The 26,238-nt window shown below is 38.0% G+C and overlaps 2 protein-coding genes and 1 non-coding gene across 5 annotated transcripts; 1 reads left to right on the top strand and 2 right to left on the bottom strand.

Annotated features, from left to right (window-relative positions):
* Nucleotides 1–165: 165 nt before the first annotated feature.
* LOC136236990 (PGA biosynthesis protein CapA-like) lies at nucleotides 166–6,445 on the bottom strand. 3 transcript variants are annotated; one of them, XM_066027228.1, is made up of 7 exons: nucleotides 6,235–6,445; nucleotides 3,247–3,332; nucleotides 2,774–3,020; nucleotides 1,172–1,478; nucleotides 892–1,122; nucleotides 457–578; nucleotides 166–411 (listed from the first exon to the last, which is right to left on the bottom strand). In XM_066027228.1, the coding sequence occupies exons 1-7, from the start codon at nucleotides 6,237–6,239 to the stop codon at nucleotides 258–260; spliced, it is 1,152 nt and encodes a 383-aa protein (XP_065883300.1). In that variant the 5' UTR covers nucleotides 6,240–6,445; the 3' UTR covers nucleotides 166–257. The 3 variants fall into 3 exon arrangements, with proteins under 3 accessions (XP_065883300.1, XP_065883299.1, XP_065883301.1); XM_066027227.1 differs by lacking the exon at nucleotides 6,235–6,445 and having other exon boundaries at nucleotides 3,247–3,419; XM_066027229.1 differs by lacking the exon at nucleotides 6,235–6,445 and having other exon boundaries at nucleotides 2,774–2,944; nucleotides 3,247–3,419.
* On the top strand, nucleotides 3,415–26,084 carry LOC136236988 (adenylosuccinate synthetase isozyme 2-like). Its single transcript, XM_066027225.1, has 15 exons — nucleotides 3,415–3,597; nucleotides 3,707–3,774; nucleotides 3,825–3,859; nucleotides 4,533–4,646; nucleotides 5,281–5,338; nucleotides 5,390–5,435; nucleotides 6,533–6,594; nucleotides 19,549–19,581; nucleotides 19,676–19,724; nucleotides 21,908–22,031; nucleotides 22,234–22,388; nucleotides 22,440–22,564; nucleotides 22,619–22,716; nucleotides 25,540–25,689; nucleotides 25,876–26,084. Exons 1-15 carry the CDS (start codon nucleotides 3,475–3,477, stop codon nucleotides 25,926–25,928), a joined length of 1,293 nt encoding a protein of 430 aa, XP_065883297.1. The 5' UTR covers nucleotides 3,415–3,474; the 3' UTR covers nucleotides 25,929–26,084.
* Nucleotides 21,060–21,132, bottom strand: Trnai-gau (transfer RNA isoleucine (anticodon GAU)). The gene has a single exon. It is a non-coding gene; the product is annotated as a tRNA-Ile (tRNA).
* Nucleotides 26,085–26,238: the final 154 nt, after the last annotated feature.

The following is a 26,238-nucleotide window of genomic DNA, read 5'->3' as shown; positions in this document are numbered from 1 at the left end:
GAATTTACTGGGACTGTTAACTGCTATGTCTAGGGGAGTATTAGCTCTCATGTTTTCACTTAATATTTTACATCAACAAGTTACCATATAGTGGAATGCTGGTGAAAAAAAGAAGAGGAAAACAGCCTTACAATAGTACAGACAACCTTACTAGTCATAAGTGTATTGAGACTCAACAGAATCTTCCATGGTTATATAAAAAGGATTGTGGGGGCTTTAAAAAAACCTGTGGATTTATAACACTTGGTTCAAATATATTAATAGTAGTCACATGTGAGACAGTGTGCATCTTCACTGCTACATGCTCTAGTCCATAATTTGGTACCGGAATGGGATGCCTTCAAACAGGATGGTTTCCAAGCTGATTCCACCAAATCGATAGTCAAGTAGTCAGCATGTACTAATCCATTACTGTAACAAATGATAATATAGTTGTAGTGAGATGTTGTAACTGACTCTGATATCATGATCTTGTACAGTCTCATCTGTCTTTCATCATGTTTTAGTCTTTCCCTAAGATGAGGGTGGACCAACCTGCAACCCCGTACTTCTTCCTTGAAATACCAGTCAGGATCTCCCTAAATATGATAATTCTCTTATTTCAGTAATTATGTGATTTGTAATTTAATAACAGGATAGAGTTTTTTTCCACAAAATTACATCATTTCAGTCAGCAGTTTGTTTAAGTAAGATTACAGGTGTTGCAACACACCTACTTAAAGGGGTGTATATAAGTGTAGACATTTGCAAGATAAGCAGATTGTAATGTAACAATTAAGTGGCTTCGATTATCATGAAATACCATAAATAATATCATGTCTGCATTGTCAGAGATATTTGTGCAATACACAGTTTATACAAATACGTATGTACGTACTTACTCTTCCCTACCTCAGTCCAGCACAGATCATTCTTATTAACTGATACACTTCCTTGTGAGAATATCACTAAAGTGTTGTTGCCGATGTAGGCATGGTCTTGCATCACAAGTGGGTAATTGCCAATTATAAGATTAGCTCCAGCAGCCGACATCTGTTGAGCTGTTAGTAGTGTGTGATCTTCAGGAATTAACGCATGTTGCCGGCCCCAGTATGTCAACACTACTACTGATGAAGCTCCATGCTGTAGGTGAAAGTTGTAAACATTAAAAAGACCACACTTTAATACTTACTGAATGTAATTGTTTCACTGTAGATTGGAAAGATTCTTTGTGGTATATTACAGGTGCTAGTGACTGGTATTTGTTTGGTGTTGGATCATGAGAGCAGTCTGTGTGTGGCATACACACGGCTATGAAGCCAACCTTTATTCCATTGACATCACATATCACGTAGGACTGTGCAGATAGCCCCACCCACTTGAGGTTTTGCAGAGAGTTCTTAAAATAGTTCAGCATGGATGGTATACCCATTGTGTCCTCATTTTTAATAGGAGTATTTACCAGTGACACCACACTGACTTCGGTGTACTTGAATATGCTAAATATGGAGAGATGGTTTAGCAAATAACTTGTGAAATCACAGCTTAATTTCCAGTTTTAAAATGTACTTACTTGGTAAACCTCCCTGAGTTTCCTTGTACTACAAATTTCACTGAATTAATCAAAGCCAGCCATACCCAGGTTAAAAATGCATTATAATAATTGTGAAACCTTTGCTGCCATGTCACCATGTCACCACTTCTATTTTGAGTATAACTGGATTAAGTAGTTTGATTATGCTATAGAGAAACCAGTTTGACCAGACTATGTCAGCTAAAGTATTGGCTTTACTAGACAAATGCAAACATATTTGGAAAACACATTCGGTAACAGTTGGCTCTTATATACAGTTGGGGTAACTACAGATATGGCAAGTGGATTTGGAACCCTCACATGATGAAAATGAATGATATCGTGTGGTCAGACCACTTTAGTGTCATCAGATGCCTCGTATGTACCCGTGTAATACCTGACAGATGGTAATTTGTAATAAAAATCTGCGGCTAAAAAGTGGTTGAGCCATGTGTGACTAAGGAGGGAACATGTCTGGTCACGTCACTGTAATAAGCCTGTATAAATCTTGAGAGACACTCGTACACAGAGACACTTGTACACTATCTGAGAAATCCAATAAATATTTAGAAATCCTAAATCCCAAACCATGTACAACTCTCGTTTCTGTTCATTCATGAGTATTATGGCTGCTGTTCTATACACACGGCCACTTAGAATGCAACCTTGAATACAACCATTGGCAAACACTCGGTATAGCTAGCTAGTAGGTGCCAAAGGTGAATTAGCTAATTGTTGGAGTGAATATAGCAACAATGTTGATTACAAAAGTATTATGAAGTAGTCACTTATTGTGGCAACTAGAATCATGAGGAAGGATTCAACAATTCTAATCAACAGTGCAAAGTACACCTGTGTCTCTTCTCAAGTTCCCATTGGCTACTCTCTTAGGTGTTTCCTGTACAAGTATTAGCAAAAACGTGGGGTGACAAAAATTGAAATTAGTTAATTATATTGTATTTACAAATATTTTTAAATTTCAAAAATATTTGGAACTCTTGTACACCATGTTGGGTTTTGTGTGGGCATTGGGTACTCCTTGATATAACTGCATAAATCTCCTGTCTGAATTAATTAGGAACCTACTTAATAAGGTCACCTGTCTAACCAGCCAACTTCATGTGTCATTTGTGTACAAAGTGACTTGTCTAATAGATGAGATCAGTGTCACAGTGGTGATAGGCTATAATATACTATACGGCTCCATTATAAGAGACTCACTGCAATGACTCAGCACTTTGTTTATCTTGTATCATTCCTTGGAGCACTCCTACACTTATGTCAACACCTTTTAATAATGACCGGTCTCTGGCAATGACACTGCTCAACTCTGCATAGCCATGATGGTCCGGCGTGTCTCTACCATATGTCACTATTGTCATATGTCTGTCACTGGGTGGGGTGGACACTGGATTACACTGTGCACTCTCCAAGTCAGGTATGTTTTCATGAAACCATTTCCTAATTTCTAACCAATGAAAAAATATAATATAAGTGACTGTTCTATTAGAATGTTCTATAGTATTTTAGAGTACGCACAACAGTATTTTGTCTTGCAGCCTTTAGGCTAATGAACAATGGGTCACAAATATGGCACTATTGTAATACTAGCACCAGTAACACTGCTGGTGTGTATTTAAATCAGCTAAAGAGGAGGGTTTATGACACGTGAGCTCCACCCATACAGCACTCACCCAGTAGTTTGGACAGCGACTGATCCTCCGTGTCTTCCCACCAGCTGAACAACATGCAGGCTAGAGCGCCTGATACTAACATTAGTCTGAGAGGACGAAACATGTAAAACAGTTTTATTCAATATTTCAATTATTTAGTGCAGATTTTAAATTACATAAATATTTTTTGTTCTGGTTCATTCCGGATACTATAGAACACTCAGCCGTGAACTTTTCTTAGAGACCTCAATGGCGACTGGTCAGCCTCCCATAGGAGTTACTGTGGTACTGGGCGGGCAATGGGGAGATGAGGGGAAAGGAAAACTAGTTGATCTGCTAGCAGAAAAGGCAGACTACGTGTGCAGGTGTCAGGTAATGTCGAGATGGCGCCTTTTTTGCACTACACCAATGCACACAGCTGACACATCAGTTACTGGACATATTGTACAATTGTTATGGCATATGTTGTACCATTTACTAGGGAGGGAATAATGCTGGTCATACTGTAATAGTTGATGGAGTAGCTTATGACTTCCATTTATTGCCGAGGTGAGTTGTGTGATTGATGGGTACTAGTAATACTATCTCATCATCCCCAGTGGTATAATACACTCCAGCTGCAAGTCAGTTATTGGTAAGTGATTGTTGCTAGCATTGAATGTGCTATTGTCATCGAACTTAGTTGTATCATCAGTTTGGAGTTTAAAGTTTAATCTAGGTAGTTCAAATGTCTTTTAATATTCTTGCAGTATATTGCAAGCTAATTAGGTATTTCTAGTGATACAAGACAATATTGAAATTGTATTACTGTTACAGCATGCACCATGTTGACATGTACGCTGAAATTGTCTTGTTGGGACCAGAGGAGGCTGGTCGCCATTACACAACCAAGTATTGTTTTAGGTGTTAAGGCTTGTTTAGCGGCTAAGAAAGCAGCACATTGTACTGAGGCTTGTAAGGGTGCTGGGATGCTCTGGTATGGATATTTAACAGGTGAGAAGGTTGAATTAGTTCAACCCTTTCTTTGAGATCACGAGATGAATGATGATGCGTGACCAACCACCTCTGTGTTGGGGGTAGTCAGTCAGCTAGTGTGTTTATTGTTTGTTAGAGTTCTTGTATTTTTGCCACAAATATTGTGACATGACCACAAGCTCAATCAACACCTCATGTTTATGTGCAATGGACTACTACTAGTACACACTTTTTGTATAGTGAACAATAATAGCTTGTTAGAACTTAATGAATTGAAGAAATCCTCCAATTAGCTAACAGATTGGCTACTTTGTATTCTTGTTCCCCTACAGGTAATGGAGTAGTGATTCACTTACCAGGCTTGTTTGCTGAGATAGAGAAGAACGTTGCTAAGGGACTGGTCAACTGGCAGGATAGACTGATCATTTCTAACAAGGCACATTTAGGTGGGATGGGTGTTACCATGACAACTGTGTGCTTGCAGCTGGTGATAATTAATTGTTATTATTATTAATTTGTGGGAATGGAGGTGTACATGACCTTTATGTAACCCCTTGAAGCAACTCAACTGTGAAAAATTTTGAGAATCAGGACGCTTGTCCATGGTCCCATTTCACACCTTTAGACACTTGGAAGATAGCATACCTCTCAAAAGGAGCATTTTTATTCAGCCATGGTGTGTGACATGTGGTACTAGAGTTGGGATAGTTAAAAAGTAACTAGTTACTCATTACTTTATTCCATGTAATTTAGTTACAGGCTTACGGCAAAAGTAACTAGTGTAGAAGTTACTGGCTGCTTGTTTAACATGTTTGTATGATTATTCTACTCAGATATGTCAACATGTATATGTGCTAATATTAGTTACCAAGCAATGTAGCCATTTCAGCATGAATGGTGCAAAAGTTGTGGAATGTTTTGTTTTATAGAGCTACTGGCAACTTAAGTTACATATTGGACAGTTATTATTAGTTACAAGTTACTAGTTATCAGAGATGTAACTACGTTGTTAGATTATTATGTAACTTAGTTACCTCAACTCTGTGTGGTATTACTAGACCTGTCTGTGTAATGTTGTAGTACTTGATGTTCAACAAGCTGTGGATGGATTGTTAGAGCAGGAGAAAGGCCAGTCGAGGTAGTGTACTATTTGATTGTGATGGTTGTCACGTGTTATGATATCATTTAGTATTGGTACCACTAAGAAAGGTATTGGACCAGCCTATACTGCTAAGGTAAGCTAATATGAGTGTTGATATAGTGGAACACCTTTAGACCAGCCATGGGGCAGGCACTTAGCTCAAATGCTTGAAACACTACCTCAAGCACTTACTAGAGGGATTGATTAACACTAACTTGCTTCAAGAGGTTCTGTGCTTTAAGTACAAAATAAACCATTGAACTTGATCAATATATTATCATATAGTACAGTAGTTCTGTATATTAGGGATCATGGACTTTGTCACAAAAATATTGACCAGAAACCAGCTTCATGGTGCCTTTTGGCATACCACAGTACATACGATCCATTCTTCATGAATTCCATGTCCACAGAATCCATTCTTAATGAACTCCATGTCTTCATGAACTCCATGTCCACACAGTGTCCTCCATTGTGTCTGCAGTTTGCACTAGTGCTGCATGATGGCTTCTCTACCTTTGTATAGGAGTCGTCCAAGTTTTCTGTAGTGACCGGACTGACCTTCAGTGTTCTTCATTTATAATGTGTCCTGAACTTAGCTGAAAACGAAGCATAATGGCCACTTTTCTATTTCAGTAATTGATAGTTGGGACATGTGTTCAAACAAAAACAGTAAACTTGGTGCTTCTAATGCAATACACGTGGGTTCACCAGTCATGCAAAAAAGTAAATGAACAAGTATCCTAGTACTTGTATTTAATGTAATATTAACATTAACTTGTTGTTTGGATTGATAACAAATATATAAGCACATTGTATCACAAGCACTTTATCAATGGCTTACACACAAATGCTTTGAAAAGTAAATGTTGAAACTGCTCTGAATTGCTTACCTCATGTCTACCTGAAATATCCTTTCTGTAGAGGTATCTGTCCTGTTTTCAGGGGTCTAAATCTAACACAGTGAAACCTCTTTTAACAAACTATCCAGGATTTTGGTCCAATGAGTTTGGCTTTATTCAACTATAGTGGACCAAAAGTTGTAGTGTCCATGAGAGACAAGTCCACTGTACAAAAAGGACCACAAGTAATTATCCTGACTATCAAGGTGTCCATAATTTGAGGGTTCCACTATATATATATAGTTACTCATGTTGCATCATACTGGAGTTCCACCCCCTTTTTTTTCAGGCTAGCAGGGTGGGGCTCAGAGTGAGTGACCTCTATAGTGATCCTGATGTGTTCCGAACCAAGTGAGTTTGTGTGTGTATGTGTACCTGTACCTGTTGTACCTGTGTATGCGTGCGTGCACTTACTGTGTATATTCTGTGACTGGAGAGGTAAATAAGTCAGCTGATTTTGTTAGCTAAAAGTCTGAGGATGCTTAGAAATTGGTTAGGGGCGTAATTTACTACCTTGTCTTTTAAATTCATAATTGCAGCAAAATGTGTATGAATCTCCTCACAGTAATGTGCACTTGTAAATGCCTATAAGAACATTTCTGACAACCTTTTACTGACAGAAACACTTTATATGTTACTAGTTCAGTAGTTCATATAAGGTAACTGCTGACATTTTTGGATGAAGAATTGTCATATCTTGTGAGAGTCATAGCTTGAAGACAAACAATTCATCTTCCTTAAAGAGTAAACAATTTTATTTGTCACATTCCATGTAAAAGTATTTATGCTCTTATTAATAACAGAGAACGTCATTACTTCCTAAAGAGCAAGTGGCATAACATGTGACATACACACCTGATGTCATGTGTCATGATGTCATAAAACATCAGCTCTATTAGGGATGTCTCAAGTTTCAATTTATGTTAATCCCAACTTTCCCTATTGTAAAATGTTAACTATATGTTTGCTGTTGTGTTGATGTAGCTAGCTTTATTTATTATAAAGGAAGTTTACTGCAATGGCCTGTAGCTGGTGTATAACAAATATGATACAATATCCTGTTAGCTGCTGTGTGATGTACTGACCTCATTAGTTGTGCAATGGTGTACTGTGTACCAAGAGGCTAAATATAGTACATTGTGTAATGTTTGTTTGTAACTCACATACCAGTTATCACACTGTAAATGTGTAAACATTTATTAGGTGTTAAAATAACATGTTGTATAATGTGTTTATACCTTACGAATATACCAACTAAATGCCCCTTGACTGTATTTGCACCTGTTACACATATCTGTGGCTAAAATAGTACATTATTCAATGTTAGGCATAATGCAGTAAAAAGTATTATAACAAGTAGAAGGAAAAATTAGGGATCAAGAAAAAAAGAAGTGAAACAATGGAATAGTTAAAAATAATGGTGGTGAAACAAGTGGACATTTAATCCCTAAACTTCAGTCTTATAACCATGACCAAATTAGGGTTTAATGTCCACTAGTATACAGTGCCAGAAATAACGGTCAGCCATCAGCCATTTTCAGAGCAAATTCCCATTTCGACCATTTGGTGACTTGTTCGGTCGAACGTCCAACCAGAAGCAAGAGCAGAAGCCATAGTAAGGGCTCTAGCTACACAATGAAAAACAACAACTTACCATTGCTAAACTGAATCAATCAGGCTATAACCAGTGTCACATCAAGATTAGCTACTCAGCGTCCCAGCAATTTCGTCCAGGGATCACATGATTGCGTGTAAGGCAAGGACTGTTCTAATACTTTGGTGCACATGTTGACAGTCTGTGAGGATGGATTTGTGACTTTGTGCGTTACTTTGTGAAAAATAAAGGCGTAGGGTGAAGAGATTTCTGCCAAATAAAGGAGTTTATAAGTGACTTGTCACATGTCTGGTTTTGGCAGGCTGCGGTTAAGAGAGTGCTGGATGATGCTACTTCCCTGGTGCTCTTACAGTCATGGATATATACAGTGATTCTCTCTTGAAGGAATTGGTAGAAACCAGACGAGGATTTATGGACAAGCCAACCGCTGAACTGGAAGCGGATGTGATGATACCTGGCAACATGGCTGATAATAAAAAGGAAGGTAGTGGTTCATTAACAAAATTTAGTAGGAGCCCATTTTCATATAATGTATGTGTTGGTAATTTCACATTGGTGCAAATGAAGGATTGTTCCTGGTGTCCACTAGTATCCTGTCTGTCACTGAAACTCATTAGCTGCTGTAAAACTTTCATACACATTGTAAAGGGTATTCCCAATGACGCAGGATGACCAACCAAATCTGGAAATGACCTAACAAATTTGGTCTTGCTAGGACATATGACCACTCAGTACCAAATGCTTATTTCTGGCACTGGCATATCTGTAGCTTTTTTTAGCTTTTCCTTGTTTCACAACTTTTTTCTTTGATCCCTAATATTCCTAATTTTCCTTCTACTTGTTTGTTTACTTTTTTATAACATAATTATGACGATTAAACCAAAAGAATGACACCAGGAATACCATGAAAGTAATTTCGCATCAGAACTTGCACTCCAATTACGTAATGGAAAGGGAGGTGGCCATTACACTTTGTTGTCAGCTATGCTTTGCCTGTTACACAGTGTTACAAATGAGGAACAGTACAAGAAGTGTCTCTGCAATCAATCCAGTCGCTATGAAAATAAGCCAACACAGTTACAGGTTGAGGGAAGCCGCATTGCGCTATCACAAATTGACACCTTGCATTGTCAGAGAAAGAACTGGAACACAAAGGAAAGTCCATGATGTGTAAATACTGTGGTTGGCAAAAAGCACATCTTGGGATGAAGTGATGTCTGCTTGGCTGGAGACATCAGTTAGTTATTCAGTAAAAGAGCATCATTAATCTAATCTCATGGTCACTACTCTGACGTAGCTTTATTTAGTAGTTTGATAATTTGTAGGTAAACAAGAGCTCTAGTTATGCTTTAATAGTTAAAAAGTAGCAGGTGTTGACATGGTGAGACAACTCGGCTAACCCCTGTTGCTGAAAGATACTTATAAAACGAAGTACAGTGGAACCTCTCTTAAAGGACCTTCCCTGTACAGGACACTACATTTAACCTCTTTTTATAGAACTTTGTGTAGGTGATATCAAAGGAAAAAGTGTACTTTAAATTTCATAAAGTACACTTTACGCCAGCAAACAGTGCTTTATTGCCCACAAAGAGTGCTTTATTACACTGCAAAGAGTGCTTATTCATACGGTAAAGTACTCTTTACAGTGCAATAAAGCACAATTGCCCCACATGCTTTAGTGCAGGCTAATAGCCCGTGGTGCTCACGCCAGTACGGATAATCACCCAAGCCGGTGAAGGTTGATAGCCCTCGCCGTGCTGAGTGGTCGATCACCCCAGCCAATATGAGTGCTACCACTGGATTGCTTTTATAGACCTACCTAGATGCTTTGATGATGGGTGGGAGAAGGTAACGTTGCTGTTACGTTTGGTAATGTAAATGGACAAGTCCTGGAGATATCACGGAAATACTTCACCATGTGTCACAATAGAATCGACTGTGGGATGGACCAAAACCTGCCAAAACACGTGATGAACGTCTACCATGCCAAACAATGGTGAACTACGCGTGAGTTACTTTGTTCAACTAGTTTGTGTGCGTTCAGGCTGCTAATAATTCGTGCAACACGTGTTAATTACAAGTCCTAGTATATGGTGAAGCTACGCAACTAGAAATTTGTATAAATCATTCAAAGCATAGCTTTCCAGTTGCTCGTGCTATATGAAAAATAAAGCACTCAGCGTTTGGCCTGGCTTCGCCTCGTGCTTTATTAGCATCTTGGCCACATGCCTCGTACTTTATTTTTCAGGATGATTTCAAAGGCGGAATTTTGGGTGGCGCACGAAAATTTCGGGGAATCCCTACTTAAACGGTACTACCGTCCCGTTTGATACATATCATGGGCATTTAATGAAATGATATAACTCGTGTCACAATTTGGCTCGTGCTAGCAAAAAATGCAGCCAATTTTGAGTACAACACAGTGTTGTATACGTAGCACTCGCGGCGATGCTTTAACATATACATAAAGGACAGTTTTTGAGGACTCTACAGACCTATACTATAACACAAATGTCTTATAACAGTAAAATTTCACCATCCCAAGATGTCCGTTAAATAGAGGTTACATAACTGTAACATGTTATAAAGTGTAGCATTAATGAGAAATAATGTATTACTTTCTGTAGAGACATCTTATGAGACGAAAATCACCTTTACGGAATAGTACTAGTCCATATAGTATATAATACAGCATTAATTATATAAATAAAACACATACAGGTGGCTGGATATAGAATTTTAAAAAATTGCAAAAAATTGAATTTTAGACCGCCTGACTGGCTGACTGACCACGGTCACAAGGCTAGAGGTGGAATGAAGCAATGCACGGCCACCATTTTATGCCACAATAACAAACTCACCAGTGGGATGTGCCTTTTGGGGTTCCGATGAGTGTAGTCCCTCTGCGCCTTGTCTTTCCTTTTATTTTCAATCAGGCTGCTTGTCTTCTTCATCCAATGAAACCATATCAAGGCATTAATTTTCTGTATCAACACTTTCTTTTAGCAGCATCTTTAGATGCCACAGAATTATTTCAGAGCTGGATTTCAAAAGCGCTTTGGCCCTGGTGCTACTAAAAGAGGTACACTATCTAGATATCTGCAACTTTGTGATTGGGATCCGTTCGCGATAGGCTCGTGACCACACCTATCAAAACTAGGTGGACTTATAGCGATAGAGAGCGGAGACCATGCACACCTCTTAACAATCTAGCTATTTACTTAACAATAAACAAGATGACCTCACCCCTTATTGGTCTAGCTAGCTGCGCACTCCTTGGCTGACTCGCGATACTCCAACAGAACAGTCACTCTAATACAACAGTTATGTATGATATTCTAATAGAACAGTCACAAGTTACACTGTAGCTAGCTGTGCTACAACAAAAATAAACAAACTAGTATTTTTAAAAAGTTGTTAAGTAGAGATCTATGCAATAAAAAGTAGTGAAACAAGAGATAAATGATGGTATTACAGTATAGCTCTGTGGAGTCCCTACTTTGGCACATTAGCTATAACAATTAGTTTGTTCACTGCCAAAGTAGGGACTTCCCACCGAGCTATGCTATAATGCCATCATTTATCTCTTGTTTCACTACTTTTTATATTTTACTACTTTTTATTGCATAGATCCCTACTTCATTTTTAAACTAACAATTATAAAAAATACTAGTACTGTTATGACACAGCTAATAAACATTAATACTATTTTAAATGTCCATAAATGGTTTGGTCAATGTTTAGCCACTTAACTTGTTTTTTCATTACTGTGCTGCCATATTTGATAACTTATATACCATATTAGGTCACATGACACACATGCAAAATCACTGCTGTACGCAAACGTATAGTGCAAGACTGAAAAAAAGTCTCTTTGCTTTTGCCTTTTTAAAATTGTGTTGAGCAGGGAACCTGTTGGAACCAAGTACTTTACCATTTGGTATCAAACAGTGCACTAGTACTGTACCGTTTGGTATCAAGCAGTACACTAGTACTGTTTAGTATGATCCTCCCCCCTCTCCCCCTAAAGTGACAGGTGCCACTAAAAATATCTAAAAACCATCATAGAAATGTAATATGTGACTAAAATCACCTTTATGGAATACCATTCAACATCATTACAGTGTTAAAATCAAGAAAACGTTTGCAGGTGGCCAAATATTAAATTTTAAAAGAAATTGTCAACTCAACTTTCGTCTGCCAGCCTGCCTGCCTAACCATATGTGACCAGATCTGCGAAAACAGGACATAATCACACAAACCTAAATTTACAGTATAAAGCATTGAATACATTGGGTGAAATACTTGTGTATTATTGAAAAATTCCATAAATTTTTTGAACGCCTCTTTCTTACTGAAGGAAGGGACCAACGATAAAACCCTGGATATCATCTTATTCGCCTGCTCAAGAGGAGTTGGAAAATCTTTGTTTCGTTGCAGTAGACCCAAGGATACGGAAGTTATGAGCGTTTGTTTACATCACGTTGAAGCGATCGATTTTTTTTCACGAATTCGTTTTTGTATGCAGTGAAAAGAGTGATTAAAGGAAAAAAGTACCCACTAATTGATTCCCCTGTTCATGGCGAACACGATGGTGAAAATTGTAGCTCCGTACCTCAATCTGTTGGTAAGTTACAACCGTTTTTGTAAGCGCCTGTAATTTATTTTCCCTATACTTGCTGTACATATTGATTTTTCTGTTGTTGCTACTTTGTAGGGCTGTAACTCCCAAAGCTGAAACTTTGCCAGTGGATACATTTGGCTAAGTAAATTATAAATATTTAATAAACAGGAATTTGAAAAATATGCGATAATGTCCTGTTTTCGCAGATCCGATCACATATGTAGTTGCAAGGCTAGAAGCAGTGCTTTATGCCACAGCAACAAACTCACGGGTGAGATGTGCTTTTTATTAGAGGTGTACCGATATACCGATACATATCGTAACGGTGGCCGATATAGACATTTCTACTATATCGGTGGGAGCCGATATTGCTGCTAAAAACCGATACGATACACCGATATACAACTGAACTATCTTGAGGACACTGTCCAATGATCAAGCCATATTATAAACCCTACTATTTAGCTAACAAGGGCGGGAAACAGTAGTTATCTTCCTTGTCTAAAAGCAGTACGTTACGCGAAGCCATCTAAGTGCTTGGATAATTACTGTTTTGTTGTCACAAAGCTTACCACTCATACAACAAACACTCATAGTGATGAGCCTGGGGAAACAGCAAAAAGATGAACCAAGAGCACAGCATAAAACAACCAGCCATCTCTACAAGCCATTAAAATGCGGAGTAATCCGGACTAATCTTGGCAGGGGCATGTATTAAAATATTTGTGGGTGCCTTATAGTCTGAGCTGTCAATAGAGGCCACACCACCATGGGTAACCAAGCATAGCCAATAATCTTAATACTGTCTTCAGTAGTTTCTTCAGTAGCTAAAATAAAGTTAAACATGGCATATGTGGTTCTTCAAACATAAATAGCTACACTTAGTTATATCGGTATATCGTATCGGTATCGTATCGGTTTGAAAATGATTAATCCATATCGTATCGGTATTGGATCGGTTTAGTTTTCTTATATCGGTACACCTCTACTTTTTATAAATGTCTGCTTTCTACGCTTCAACATTCCTTGTATCTTCAGATAAATGGTCGTCTTCATGCCAGGAAACTACAAGGCATTATTTTCCATATCAACTGATGGAGCATATTTAGACACTGCCAATCTATTTGAAATGTTTAACAGATCATGGCAACATCAGGTAGCAGCTAAACTGGGCTTATGAAACAATTGCAATGATCATACCCAAAACTTTTTCTGTCATAGCATAATGTGTGGCTGTGACTGCTCTATTAGAGTATATCAGTCTCCCTGCTTCCTCTAAGGAAAGTGTCGGCACATAAAATTAAGATGTTGCTTGCATGAAGGTGAAGACAACCATGTATTTAATTAAAAGGAAAGGCAAAGCGCAAAAGGCAGATATTCATCGTATCCAGAAAAGGCACATGCCACCAGTGAGTTTGTTATTGTGGCATGAAATGGTGGCTGTATGTTGCTTCGTTGGCCTCCAGCGTTGCGACTGTGGTCTGACAGATGAAAATAGGGGATTTGACATTCAATCTCTGACTGTCTGAGGGTTTTCTTGTTTTTAATGCTGGTTTTGAAGTTGATACACTACTGTAAGTGATTTTCATTGTGTATCATGTTTCAGTGTAGTCTCACGTTGCCAGACCAATACATGCCAGGTGCTTATTGATATTCTGATTATAAGCATTGGTCTGGTAACATTACAACCCATTACCATTTCTACTGGAATGTAGCACATGCGCATTGTAGCTATGGCGGTAGCGGTGCTTTCCATAGATACTTAACTTGTAACTAGAGTAGTATAGCAGTTGTAGGGTACCCCTACATGGCACGGCCAATTATTTGTGTAGCCTGTGGGTTAGATATTATGAAAACACTGAAGATAAGGAGAAACCTTGGTGTAGACTACAAAGGTGACGGCTGCGAAGCTCATGAACGAGTGTTATATCTTTGGAAAGAGCTCTGACAAGGACATTAAATATCTTGCTCAAAAAATAACTTGCAAATGTGCCATTCTTATTTTAACAGTTATAGCAACTCACTTTGCATATATAACAGGAAGCTTGTGGCCTCAATGGAAGGGTATACAAGAAGTTACACTGGCATAGCCAAAGAGCCCAGCATACCTCTACTACAGCTATAATTATACACTATAATTTGCTAATATGTATAGCATTAACAATGACTGGTGTAAAACATGTACCATTATAGACTCCAAACAGAAGGCACATCATAAAAGCAGCTGCATGGGTACACAAGAAAAATATAGTTGTATTTTTGTTAGTAACAGCATGGAATACATTGTTGCTGCCATTGTTTCAAAGACCAGTGCATTAAAAAAAGCATACCATACCATACAAAAAAACATCTCAATTGCCACTGACAGAGAGTTAAAGAAAACGTGGTCTAAACCAGATGAGTTCTATTCTGTAGCAGTCATCATTTGAGAATTTTCACTTAGCATGCACCAGTATTTTCAGCAATTCTAAAATCTTGCACACGAACAAAAGATGTAACAGATTAGGGAATCATGGGAATTTGTGTTGCCATTGTACTAAAATTCAGGTACCACCAAATGAACCTGATCATATCTACAGACTACATTGCATATAATATCAATAGCGTGAATGTATTCCATCGCCTTCCTTGATGGTCTCCCGGAATTCCAAGTACATGCAGTCATGTACCTGATAGTCAATAACTGTGATGAATACTGGTATCAGGTAGTATGCCATGTCTTCTGATGATACAGTGTGGGAGGTATTGTAATCTGTACAAAGGAATGACCTGACAATGTCTCTTGTAATTTTGGCTAACACTGGCTTCTTTCTTTGTCCGTGCATGCTCAGGTGAGACCACCTTTAGGAGTATACTGCTTAGAGGGAGTATCACTCAGGGTAGCAATGTCATAGCAACAGCTATAACATGTGCTTCAACTACTAAAACGAAGTCTTCACAGGATTCAAAACTGTCGATTGCCTTACACTTGACACTTGTTCTTCCCAACAAATTTCTAAGTTTATACGTCGATGTTCCATGTTGTGATCCTGAGCCAAAAGAATAGTAATACTTCCGAATTAGCTACAAGTAATAGTACCAACATTATCATTGTAACTAAGTCCTATATGCATTCATGGTAAAGGTGTAGTGAGCAGACTTGATGTTTGATTTTAATACTGTATAGCTTAAGAAGACACTATTCAGGAATAACAGGATATTTCCCATTTTAAAATTATATTGTGCTATATCTATTCTACCCAGGTATGTAGCACTATAGCTTACTCCAAGAAAGTTTGCTGTAGTGTGCCAGTCTTCCATAACTGGAATATGCTAGTAAGTTGTTTTGCTAGAGTCTGCGAATTGATCTTTGCCTTGATCAAATACCTAGCTCTGGCTGCTTCGCCACCCAAAGAAATGGAATGAACTTTAGCCTTCTCTATGGTTTCTGTTTCCCATTGCTGTATACCTTGCTCTTAAGTATGGTAAATGAGTAAGGAGAGCTGCCATTTCTTCACTAATTGTCTCATTTTGGTGTACAGTACCAAGGGGAACCTAATAGTTCTATAAGGTAGTTAATTGTCATTCAACCACTGTTGATTTGCTACTCATATCAGAATAACATTTTTACATTATATGCCACTAATGACTCTGTCAAATGATAAATTGAAAAATTAAGGCAATATCCTAGAAACCAGCACTGCAATGTTGTCTTTCAATACTATGCACTTGAGTAATACAGAAGTTACAGCATGTTCAATATCTGTAACCTCTGAGATCATGGTGGTCTTGTCTGAATACACACATCAATGTAGTTTTCAACTGCATGTACATGGGAATTATGGATGGACTGATTTCTTCTGTCTAATTGTAGATGACACTTCTGAATATTTTTGTCAATGTTCTTACCTACAAGACGATGATAGCCTTTGTGCTTCATTGCTATTGGTAATCCAGGTAATAGTGTAATGTGGTGGCATGGTTTCAACACATTTTATTAAGGGAACCTGAGGCAATCGGCTCATTTCACTGATGCACATGTCTTCTTCACCAAAGCTATCATCGCTGTTACTACTGTAGCTATATTCACTGCTTCACTGAACTCATCATCCTCTTCAGAATCTTGCCTGTCAGCTTTATCTACTTCATTGTGTAACTCCTGCTTTGTTCAATGTATGATGGCATAATGCTCTTTTCTTGGGTTTTCAGGTCTGGTAGATAAGAATTTGCCCAATCTTTGACTGCATTGTCATGACCATTTCCTAAAGTTGTCACAAGACTTGTGAGACAGTGACAAAAGTATGATTCTTTTGAATCCACATGACCCCTTGCCACATGACGACATATTGAAATGGGTCAAGGACCATATCAACTATTACTTTGAAGAGTGTCATCTTTTATTGATGCTTTTTGACTGCACAGCTGTACAATAAATAATTCAACATGTATAACTATAATTACATTTGTACAAGATTCACAATGACGGTTTACAGCACACGTGTTACAACACACACCCATGTCAAGGTGGTGGTAGTTGTCAGTGTCATAAAACTCGTCAACATTGTTGTAGGGCTTATTATACTTGCTCACAGTCAGCAGTCTAGACACCGTATCTCTGCCACCTCTTCCAGTTTCTTGAACTAAAAAAAAAGAATGAAGATGGCCAGGAGCACAAACTGTATTATCCTGTGAACATCAGGAGTATCCCAAATGTAAATACAATTCTTAATGGTGCACTGAGGTTACTGAATAATTTAAATTATCTGCTGTTTCACTTCCTACACTTGTGAACATATCCCCAAACAGTATTTTGACAATTAATTCACAAGGAGCATCAGAGGGATATGTGAACTTGTTACCTAAACCATGCTATAAATATGGAATGATATTTAGTAATTGTAGATAATTATGATTATGCTGAAATGTTCAAGAATGAAATAGTTTTATCTCCTCCTGTTGCTATAGTTTTTCCATCAGGTGCCATTGCCATAATAGTGTATGATAGTAGGAATAGAAATTTTGGCAATCTGAGTCATATTCCTATCAGCTAGTTTCCACAACAAAATCTGGTACTCGTTTGTAGTAACAAATTCTGTTGTGTTACCCAGCTATGCCACATTATTAACTACTTCTGTGTGCACCTTCCACAGTGACCAAACATCAGAACAGTGACCGCTCATGTGGGGCCCAAGCCAGTGCCCTCACTAGAGCATCTTCACATTGATACACTATGGAGTGTCCTCCTTCGGCTAGTAGTTGGTAGTCATGTGACCACGGAAGACTACAAATGTTTCCAGTGTGATCTTGAAGCCATCTTGATTTAGCATCATTTTGGTCATCCCACAACATAATATTTCCATAACTGTCACCTAGAGCCACTCTTGTTCCATGATATAGATGTGATTCTTCCTTTGTAGTATGGGAAGGTTTTGTAGAATCTTTCGGAGGCAGCATCCCAAATATGCACTTAACCTAAACTGGTTCCAACAGCCAATTTATCACCCCTTGCACACCAACATAACGCTGTAACTTGTTCACTATACTGATCACTCTTTATCACCTGATTGCTGTTAAGATCCCAAAGGATGATGTAACGCCCTGCTCCAAAAGCGACAAAATTTTAAGAAGACCAGTCTAAAGTGCTTTGGTTTTCATCATCTTGAAGGTCTGAGACTTTAAGGGTAACCTTTGCTTGCTTCGGTATGGCCATTCTGACTGACTGCTTCAGATACTAGGGGGTCTATCAGATCTGTGCTTTTTGAGGCGCTCCTATCAAACTCAAAATTCATGACATATAAATAATGATCAATGTTAGCTTGCCTCTCAGTTTATGGAGAACTGGATCAAAAGTTTTGCAAAGTTTGGTACATTATGATGTTACTCTTGCATGGGGAAATAACTATCGCTGTTGGGTTGACAAGACCAATTGTCACCATCTACCATGCAGTAAAAAGTACCAGCTGATATTTGGCGTTTCTGACTCCATCATTATAAGGTTGCTTGAAGAAATTGACACACATCCAGGTACGTATACCTTTTGATGAAAATGAATACGCCTGCGGGGTAACTTACACTAAATTCACTGTATTGTAACTACTGAGCTGCAATGGACACAATTAAAAACCTTAAGCCTTTAATATTAAAAACATTGTGTGTCCGTAGCTATCCCGTTTAATAGCTAATATGTTGCTACACTGAATACAGTCTATTACTAGCTGCTTAGCCACAATACCTGGTCTTCAATAATTCCTAATAATGGTGATACTACACATACTATGGTTGGTTCATCAGGCTTGCAGATTTGTCAAAGAGAACAGGAGGCACCTGTAACAAAGACTTCCCATAATTAGTAGGTAATACAGCAAACACGTCTTGACCAGCAATAACTTCATGTATTATTTCATGCTGCAAATCTTTCACTCTGTCATAACCAAGCCTCTGTCTTTACTCTTAGGTCAATGGCTCTGTCTGGTATAGTTTCACTTCGAGCATTACTCATTCAGCAGTTTCACCCTCCTATGCTATGGTTGCTAAGGGGTGAAACCCTGTTAGAGGCTGGCTAATAATACGCACGCTAATTGCTTGCGCACCGTGTGCTGCGCTACTGAACTGGTAATGGGTTGTAATGTCACCAAACCAATTACAGCCTGCTCTTATAATCAGAATATTGATGAGTGCCTGGAGTGTATTGGTCTGGAAACACAAAACTAGTTTCTATGATGGCTTTTAGTGGCAGCATTTTGGGTAGTGCATGTCACTTTTTTCAGTCCCACATCCAGAATGTGTTCACATTGTATCCTAGCACATCACTTGTTGTAATAGTATTGGGTTGGTCCGTACACTGGTTCGCACTACAGACTATACTGGGTTAGGTATGAACTGAGTGTTTATTTAAAGTCTCATAACTTTGTACACAATAAAAGCATTAGATGCTGTAATACGCTGACTATTGAAAGAAGACATTGGTGATGTGTTTGTTGTCTTAATGGTAGTAATGGTGACAATGTATTTGTGTTGTGTATCAAATTGTTGTGAGGATTGGTAATGTTTTCATTATTATCATTAATATATGCATTTCTCTTAACAGGTTTGTTGCATTGATTGAGTCATACAAAAAGAGGTAATGTGTGCGTGTGTGTAGTGTGTGTGCGTGTGTGTCTGTGTGAGTGTGTGTGTGTAGTGTACACATCACACTACCGCGTTTATCTTTACAGGTTCCCAACATTACAAGTTGATGTTGAAGCAGAGATACAACGTTACAAGGTAGACACTCAGCTAGACATATATGAATGATGGTATTATAACATAGCTTGTAGTGAAAATGTGGTTGATCCTATTTTATCAGAAGTTATCAAGTTTTTAGATATGTTTCCTATTAGCAAATTGATGCATATATACTGGAATGTTGTAAACATATACTGTAAACTTACAATGACCTTTCATAAGAGAATTATTCCTGAACTTGAGATTAGCCAGCACAAATAGACTTGATAACCATGTTATGACACAATAATTTGGGTAGGGAGTTGGTTGAAGCAAATCGGGAGCAAAACGTATGAGGAGTTTGCGTTTGAAAATTTTATGGCCTTGATTTTTGTTTCCAACTACAGGCAGGGCACGATCTAACAAAGGTACGGAGGCAAGACTAGCAGCATGTTAAGATGCCTCGAAGAGGTGCAGCCTGATTAGTAGTTTCCTCTAGTAGCAATGGCGGTTTTAAAGAAATCACCTCAGTTGAACGAATCACCACCAAACAACAAGCGTAGGTTTACTTTTGATATTAATCCAAAAAGCTTCCGATCAAAAACTAGTGAACAATACCCTGAACAGTTAGAGAATTAATTCATAAATCTTCATAGCACACACTAACAGAGGGGCTCTTGAAATTTAAGGATTACGCTTTTCAGACAGTGCTACAGGATAAACTACTAGGACCCAATTCTTTCACAGAGAATTGTTGCTTGTATTCAACAAGTGCCTTGTGGTATTCCAAAGGAGGAATACTGTGTGCAGTGTGTTGTTAACTTTGTGTCTTGTTATGTTTCGTTCCTAGTGGCCATGGCTTTGTTCTACCCTGGAAATGTTGATTTCTGGTTACCTATGACTTCATTCTGGGATTTACCAACATTGTTCACATAAACACACCTGTAATTTCAGGACACACCTGTAATTTCAGGACACACCTTTTGCATAGCTAGCTCAAACAAGCATCATCCATCTCAGGGTGGAGCGTCACAGACTATTTCACTAATTGTACATAAGGAATAGACTGTGTCAAGTTGTACAATGAAGCCAGGTCGAAGCTCTCATGTTTTGTTAGTAAATTTAGAGGTACTCAGTTGTACCAAAATAGTCATACTCACAAACTAAAATAGAAGTTCTTTAATTTGATACACTCTTGCAATGATTGGGTGTAAAAGTAGACAAACAAGTGGAAGGAAAAAATTAGGAATTTGGCGACATAGTGAGGACTGTTACAATATAAAGTGAAGAAACTAGGAGATTTATCATCTGACCGTGAAACACACATAAATAACATTACAGATTTGTGTGTGTAGGTTATGTGTGGCTGTGAAAGTAGAAACAAAAAAATACAACTGGTCTGTGTGAGGCTTGAACTCACGACCTTGGCATTATCAGCACCACGCTCTACTGACTGAGCTAACAGACTTTGTTGTTAAACTATGTTAATTCAAGAAGTGGCTTGTGGTATTCTGAAGGAGGAATACTGTGTGTAGTACAATATGTGTTGTGGTGAGCCAAGGACAGTAAAGGTTGTACTTTTGTGAATATTTCAATAAAAGAGAAACAGAAACAATAAATAAAACCAAAAATCTGTTTGCAGTAAGCAGGGTTTGAACCCGTGAAACGAGACCCCATTGTCAGGGGTTAATCTAGGGGGGGGGGGGGGGGGGGGGGGGGTACAGGCCCCCTCTGGGTTAGCTATTGCCCCCCCTAGGTTTATACCTAAAGCCTTGAGAAATGGAAAGGTTTAATTGATCCCAAAGTTGTATAATCCAATGGTCAATATTCAATGGCATCACAGTAAAATTTCACCAAAATTGAGTATATTTACACCTAAATTTTCAAAATTTTCAAAATTTTCCTGGGGGAGCATGCCCCCAGACCCCCCTAGAATCCGAAGCGACTTACTTCGCCCCCCTCTAGGTTAATATTCTGGGTTGAGCCCTGATTGTATTTCAAGCCCAACACCTTAACCACTCAGGCACCACTACATCTGTGAATATTTATTTAGTGTACACCATTTGATGTGACTGTGCTGTCTAGTGACTCTGACTTGACTGCTCTATTAGGGTAAAAGTGTTTTGTGTCCTTATGTATGATTAATTGGACTTTGAATATTATTATAAGTGTGATGTTAGTCTATGGTTTATGGCTGTATTTTTATCATGACTTATGTGTGTTTCAAAATGTCTCTCTCACAGGATTATGCTGAGAAGATTTGTCCAATGGTGACTGACACTGTATACTTGATTAATGAAGCCATACAAGGGAAGAAGAATGTACTAGTGGAAGGAGCTAATGCTGTTATGTTGGATTATGACCTTGGTGAGTTAGTGTGTGGGGGGAGACATGGGATGCTATATCCAGCTTTAGAGATTTAGATAGGTGTACAGTGGGCATCATACTCTTACATCAAAGTCCAAAAGTATCCATTAGTACGGAGATCAAGACATCTTGATTATGATCAGGACACTATTAGTTGGTGTGCACTGTCCATAATGCGTACTATTGGTTTTGGTTGCTATAGGAACCTACCCTTACGTGACATCATGTAACTGTTCAGCTGGAGTGGTCTGCACTGGTCTGGGGATTCCCCCAAGACTTGTTAAACATGTTTATGGTGTCTTCAAGGCATACACTACACGAGTGGGTAAAGGGGCTTTTCCTACTGAACTAGATAATGTAAGGTGGATCACATGATCCACACTAATTCTAATAGTGTATGTTATATAGGAGATAGGGGAACGTCTACAAAAACTAGGTAAAGAGTTTGGAGTGACCACTGGCCGTAAAAGGAGATGTGGCTGGTTTGATGTTGTTGTAGCAAAATATAGTAATATGGTAAATGGATATACAAGGTATTAAGACTTTGTGGTCATAATTTTGACATGAAGGTGGGTTTTCTTCTTTAGTATTGCTGTTACAAAGTTAGATATTTTGGATGATTTTGATGAGATTAAAATAGGTGTGTCATATCGACTTGATGGACAGCCAATCACAGCAATACCAGGTCAGTGGGTGGGGCTCATAACTGTGCACTGAGTAATGAGCAAAGAATGTGTGTTTGATACTGCTTATATTGTTGAATTTTATAGACACAGTGTAGTTGTTAGATTTCAATGTCTGTTGCTGTTTGTATCTTGTTAGAAAGGCTTATTGCTCTCTTTAGTGAGAGGTTAAATGCACACATGTTGGGTTAAATGATAAGCAGATTCAGTCTGTTATGAAGTTCGTATAGTCAATCGCTTTTTTACTTGTATGGACCACCTATGTAATTAGCACTAAATTACTCACAATAGATCTACAATATCATAACTTTTACTAATCCTTCTTTATATCTTCTATCCGTTGTGACAGGTGGTATCATCATAATTATCATCTTAGGAACAGCCGAAAATTCTTTCCAATGTAGATTCACCTTATATCATGCTCAGTCTTGCTACGATATTCAGATAAAGCTTAAGAAAATGGCACAGAGTAACGTGGTGCAAACCATTTACTCATAGGTATTCCATTTACGAGATATAATGCCTTTGAATGCATGCATGTTGCGAGAGCCACTATAGTGGCATTTGTGTTAGTGAAATACTTTTTTTTATTGACTTCAGTGCCAAAGGGTTAATTAAACAGTTATAATTAGTAAATAACCAGCTTTGCAAGCTTGCAACCATTGAAACCCTTTATTTGACAGTGGCTATAGATAAAATTTCTTTATAACAGATCAGCAAAACTATCTCAATTTGTGTGATCATGTGATATATCATACAGGACGATAGTACAGTATAGTAGGGGTTGGTAAGAACTCATATGGTTTCGTGGATTTTCGCACCTTAAAAAATGGCCTTGCAATAAGTTTTGCCCGAAAAAACCACCTGGAATGCATTAGTACTGTTATAATGATGCTGTACCTTGGGTAAATGAAGCAAAAAGTTGAATATTTCAATGTACAACAAGTTTTAAAAATTTTAAAATCACCTGCATTTCGTCTGCCAGCCTGCCTGCTGTAAGACCCGGTAGTGCTAGGTGTACGGCTCCAGAAATTTCAGACAGCCAAAGTAATGACGGAGTATTCACGAATCTGTTCCGATTACATTCTATCCACTGCACTATGCCGTTTGCTTCATCATTCATTCGCTTCTTTGTTCTTCTCGAAGGATAATTAACAGTTGCGGCACTTAATAGTTGTCGGCGTGCGCCACAACCCAAACACGTGATTTTAATGAAGGTTATAATTAGTGTTGCACCGATATGCATATTTTCACATTTACCGATACCGATTTTTCACTCATTCCTGTAGCCGATATGCCGATATTTACCGATATTCTTCTATTTTATAGGTCAGAGGAGAAGGAGCAAAAATCATCTAAAGTTTATGTGTGTGTATAACATTAATTGCAATGATTTAATTATGTGCGTGGGCGGCCGGTTCTACAATTTTTGCTACCAGTGTGCCACTAACCCCTTACATGGAAATGAAAGCCAAGTAGTTATAAAACACCTAAGTCAGCTTCTCAAACAGAGTTTTGGTGGGATTCCAGACCCTTTGCAAATAGTGATTGGTTAATTGCGTGGGTGGCCGATAAATATACACAGCCTATTATAGCCTTGCAGCCACACTATTCACGGATAAACAAGCCTAAATAGTTATAAACAGGTACAACAAATAAATGTTTACCGCTTACCACTGTATTCACTGCTTTCTTTTAATACTGTCATGTGTTTATTACTGTCGTTAATGATTGATTGTGGGTTTAGGTTATCGGCAAATAATTTCCTCTTCGTAGCTGATACCGATACTTGCAAAATCACCTTATATCGGCTGTTACCGATTATTCAACCGATTATTCAACCGATTATAGGTGCAACTCTAGTGTGAATACGTGTGCGTAAGATGAGGATGAACGGGTGTAGTACCCAAGGAGTTGTCTCTAGCATTTATTCACACTGGGTAGTCATTTTATATAGTCTTAATTACCAGTTTAGCTTTTTGTGGGGTAGCTAGCTAATAATGTCTTTGAGGGGCAGATCCAGGGATCCAGACTTCTAAAAGCGAGGGTTCCAGTCTTATAATGGTGGACTCTCCAGCGATGTTTTACTGTAAAATCATCAACATTTAGGCCATTAGAAATGCAGCTGAAGCCTTAAACAGTTGCTGTAATAACTTTAAACTGAAGACAAAACAATAATTATTTTAGAGGCGCTTATTGCATACAAAGGTAAAAGATAAATGCTTCAAGTGATATTTATACTGTGGAAAACAAAAAGAGTATAATATAGCTAGCTAGCTAGACAAAAAAAAAAGTAAACAAACTAGCTATTTAAAAATTTAAACTTTCAAAAGGAAGTAGGGGTTGATATAATATACACGCTACAAAAAGTAAGGAAACAAGCTCAAAAATGTTACAGCTGAAATGAAAAATGATCCAGCAGTAAAAAGTAAGGAAACAAGATTAGATGACTACTTGCTAAAATGAGACACACTTTAATCCCTACTTTTGGTTAATTTGATGGTCTCATTTCAAGATGCTAGCCAAAAGTAGGCATTAAAGTGTGTCTCATTTTAGCAAGTAGTCATCTAATCTTGTTTCCTTACTTTTTACTGCTGGATCATTTTTCATCTCAGCTGTAACATTTTTGAGCTTGTTTCCTTACTTTTTGTAGCGTGTATATTATATCAACCCCTACTTCCTTTTGAAATTTGAAATTTTTTAAATAGCTAGTATATATTGATATCATCGTATTTGCCTAAAATTCAGCTCCTTGTGTGTCCATTATAAAGAGACTCCACTGTGCAACTCCTAATCCAATAATTCATATTATCCCCACCATATAGCGGAGCAGTCCATACTCAGCCGGGTACAAGTGGACTACATCACAATGCCGGGATGGAAGAGTACAATTGCTGGGATTACATCATACTCAGCCCTGCCCACTAATGCTAAGAATTATATTGTAAAACTACAAGAACTGACTGGTATACCAAGTGAGTAGTGTGTCTGTTTGATTTTATGGAGTAGAATAACTATGTGGCTATATTGAAACATTGGAGTATTCCAATGAAAGCTCTGTTAAATAATTGATGGTAGTGTATACTTAAAAAGCATGGCTGTTGTTCATGCTGTGTTTTTTCTTAAATAATATCCACCACACATTTATCTTGTTTATACAGTTCAGTGGATAGGGACAGGACCATCAAGAGATCACATGATCCAGGTGTTTTAAACACAGAACACGTTGTTACATCACTGACTAGTTATTTAGGAGATTGAAACATATTTATTTTAATATGATATTTATTGTGTTTTAATTGTACTGTACATGTTGTGTGTATCAAAAAAAGAGAGAAGATAATGGACTGCAAACTGTCAGGCCAAAGAACTGTTTATTGAAATATACAAAATATTAAGAATTACAGCTAGATTGTTGGGACCACAATATTTTATCATATAGAAAAATTTAACCATTTCTTAATTAGTTGTTTCCATCTGAAATAGATAGATGGGTGATATATCATACAGTACGGACCATGGAG

Source organism: Dysidea avara, chromosome 10 (assembly GCF_963678975.1).
Source record: "Dysidea avara chromosome 10, odDysAvar1.4, whole genome shotgun sequence".
Lineage (NCBI taxonomy): Eukaryota > Metazoa > Porifera > Demospongiae > Dictyoceratida > Dysideidae > Dysidea > Dysidea avara.
The sequence above is the reverse complement of the archived record's forward strand: the minus strand, read 5'-3'. Positions and strand labels throughout refer to the sequence as shown.

Bases quoted from the DNA above. Each gene is read 5' to 3' on its own strand.
- LOC136236988 (XM_066027225.1), top strand. From the start codon at position 3,475: ATGGCGACTGGTCAGCCTCCCATAGGAGTTACTGTGGTACTGGGCGGG. The intron at 5,339-5,389 runs GTAGTGTACTAT...GATATCATTTAG, and splicing joins CAGGAGAAAGGCCAGTCGAG to TATTGGTACCACTAAGAAAG. The intron at 22,389-22,439 runs GTAAGGTGGATC...TATGTTATATAG, and splicing joins TTCCTACTGAACTAGATAAT to GAGATAGGGGAACGTCTACA.
- LOC136236990 (XM_066027227.1), bottom strand. From the start codon at position 3,349: ATGTTTCGTCCTCTCAGACTAATGTTAGTATCAGGCGCTCTAGCCTGC. The intron at 3,021-3,246 runs GTGAGTGCTGTA...TTCATTGGTTAG, and splicing joins GTCGCTGTCCAAACTACTGG to AAATTAGGAAATGGTTTCAT. The intron at 579-891 runs GTAGGGAAGAGT...TATCATATTTAG, and splicing joins ATGATCTGTGCTGGACTGAG to GGAGATCCTGACTGGTATTT.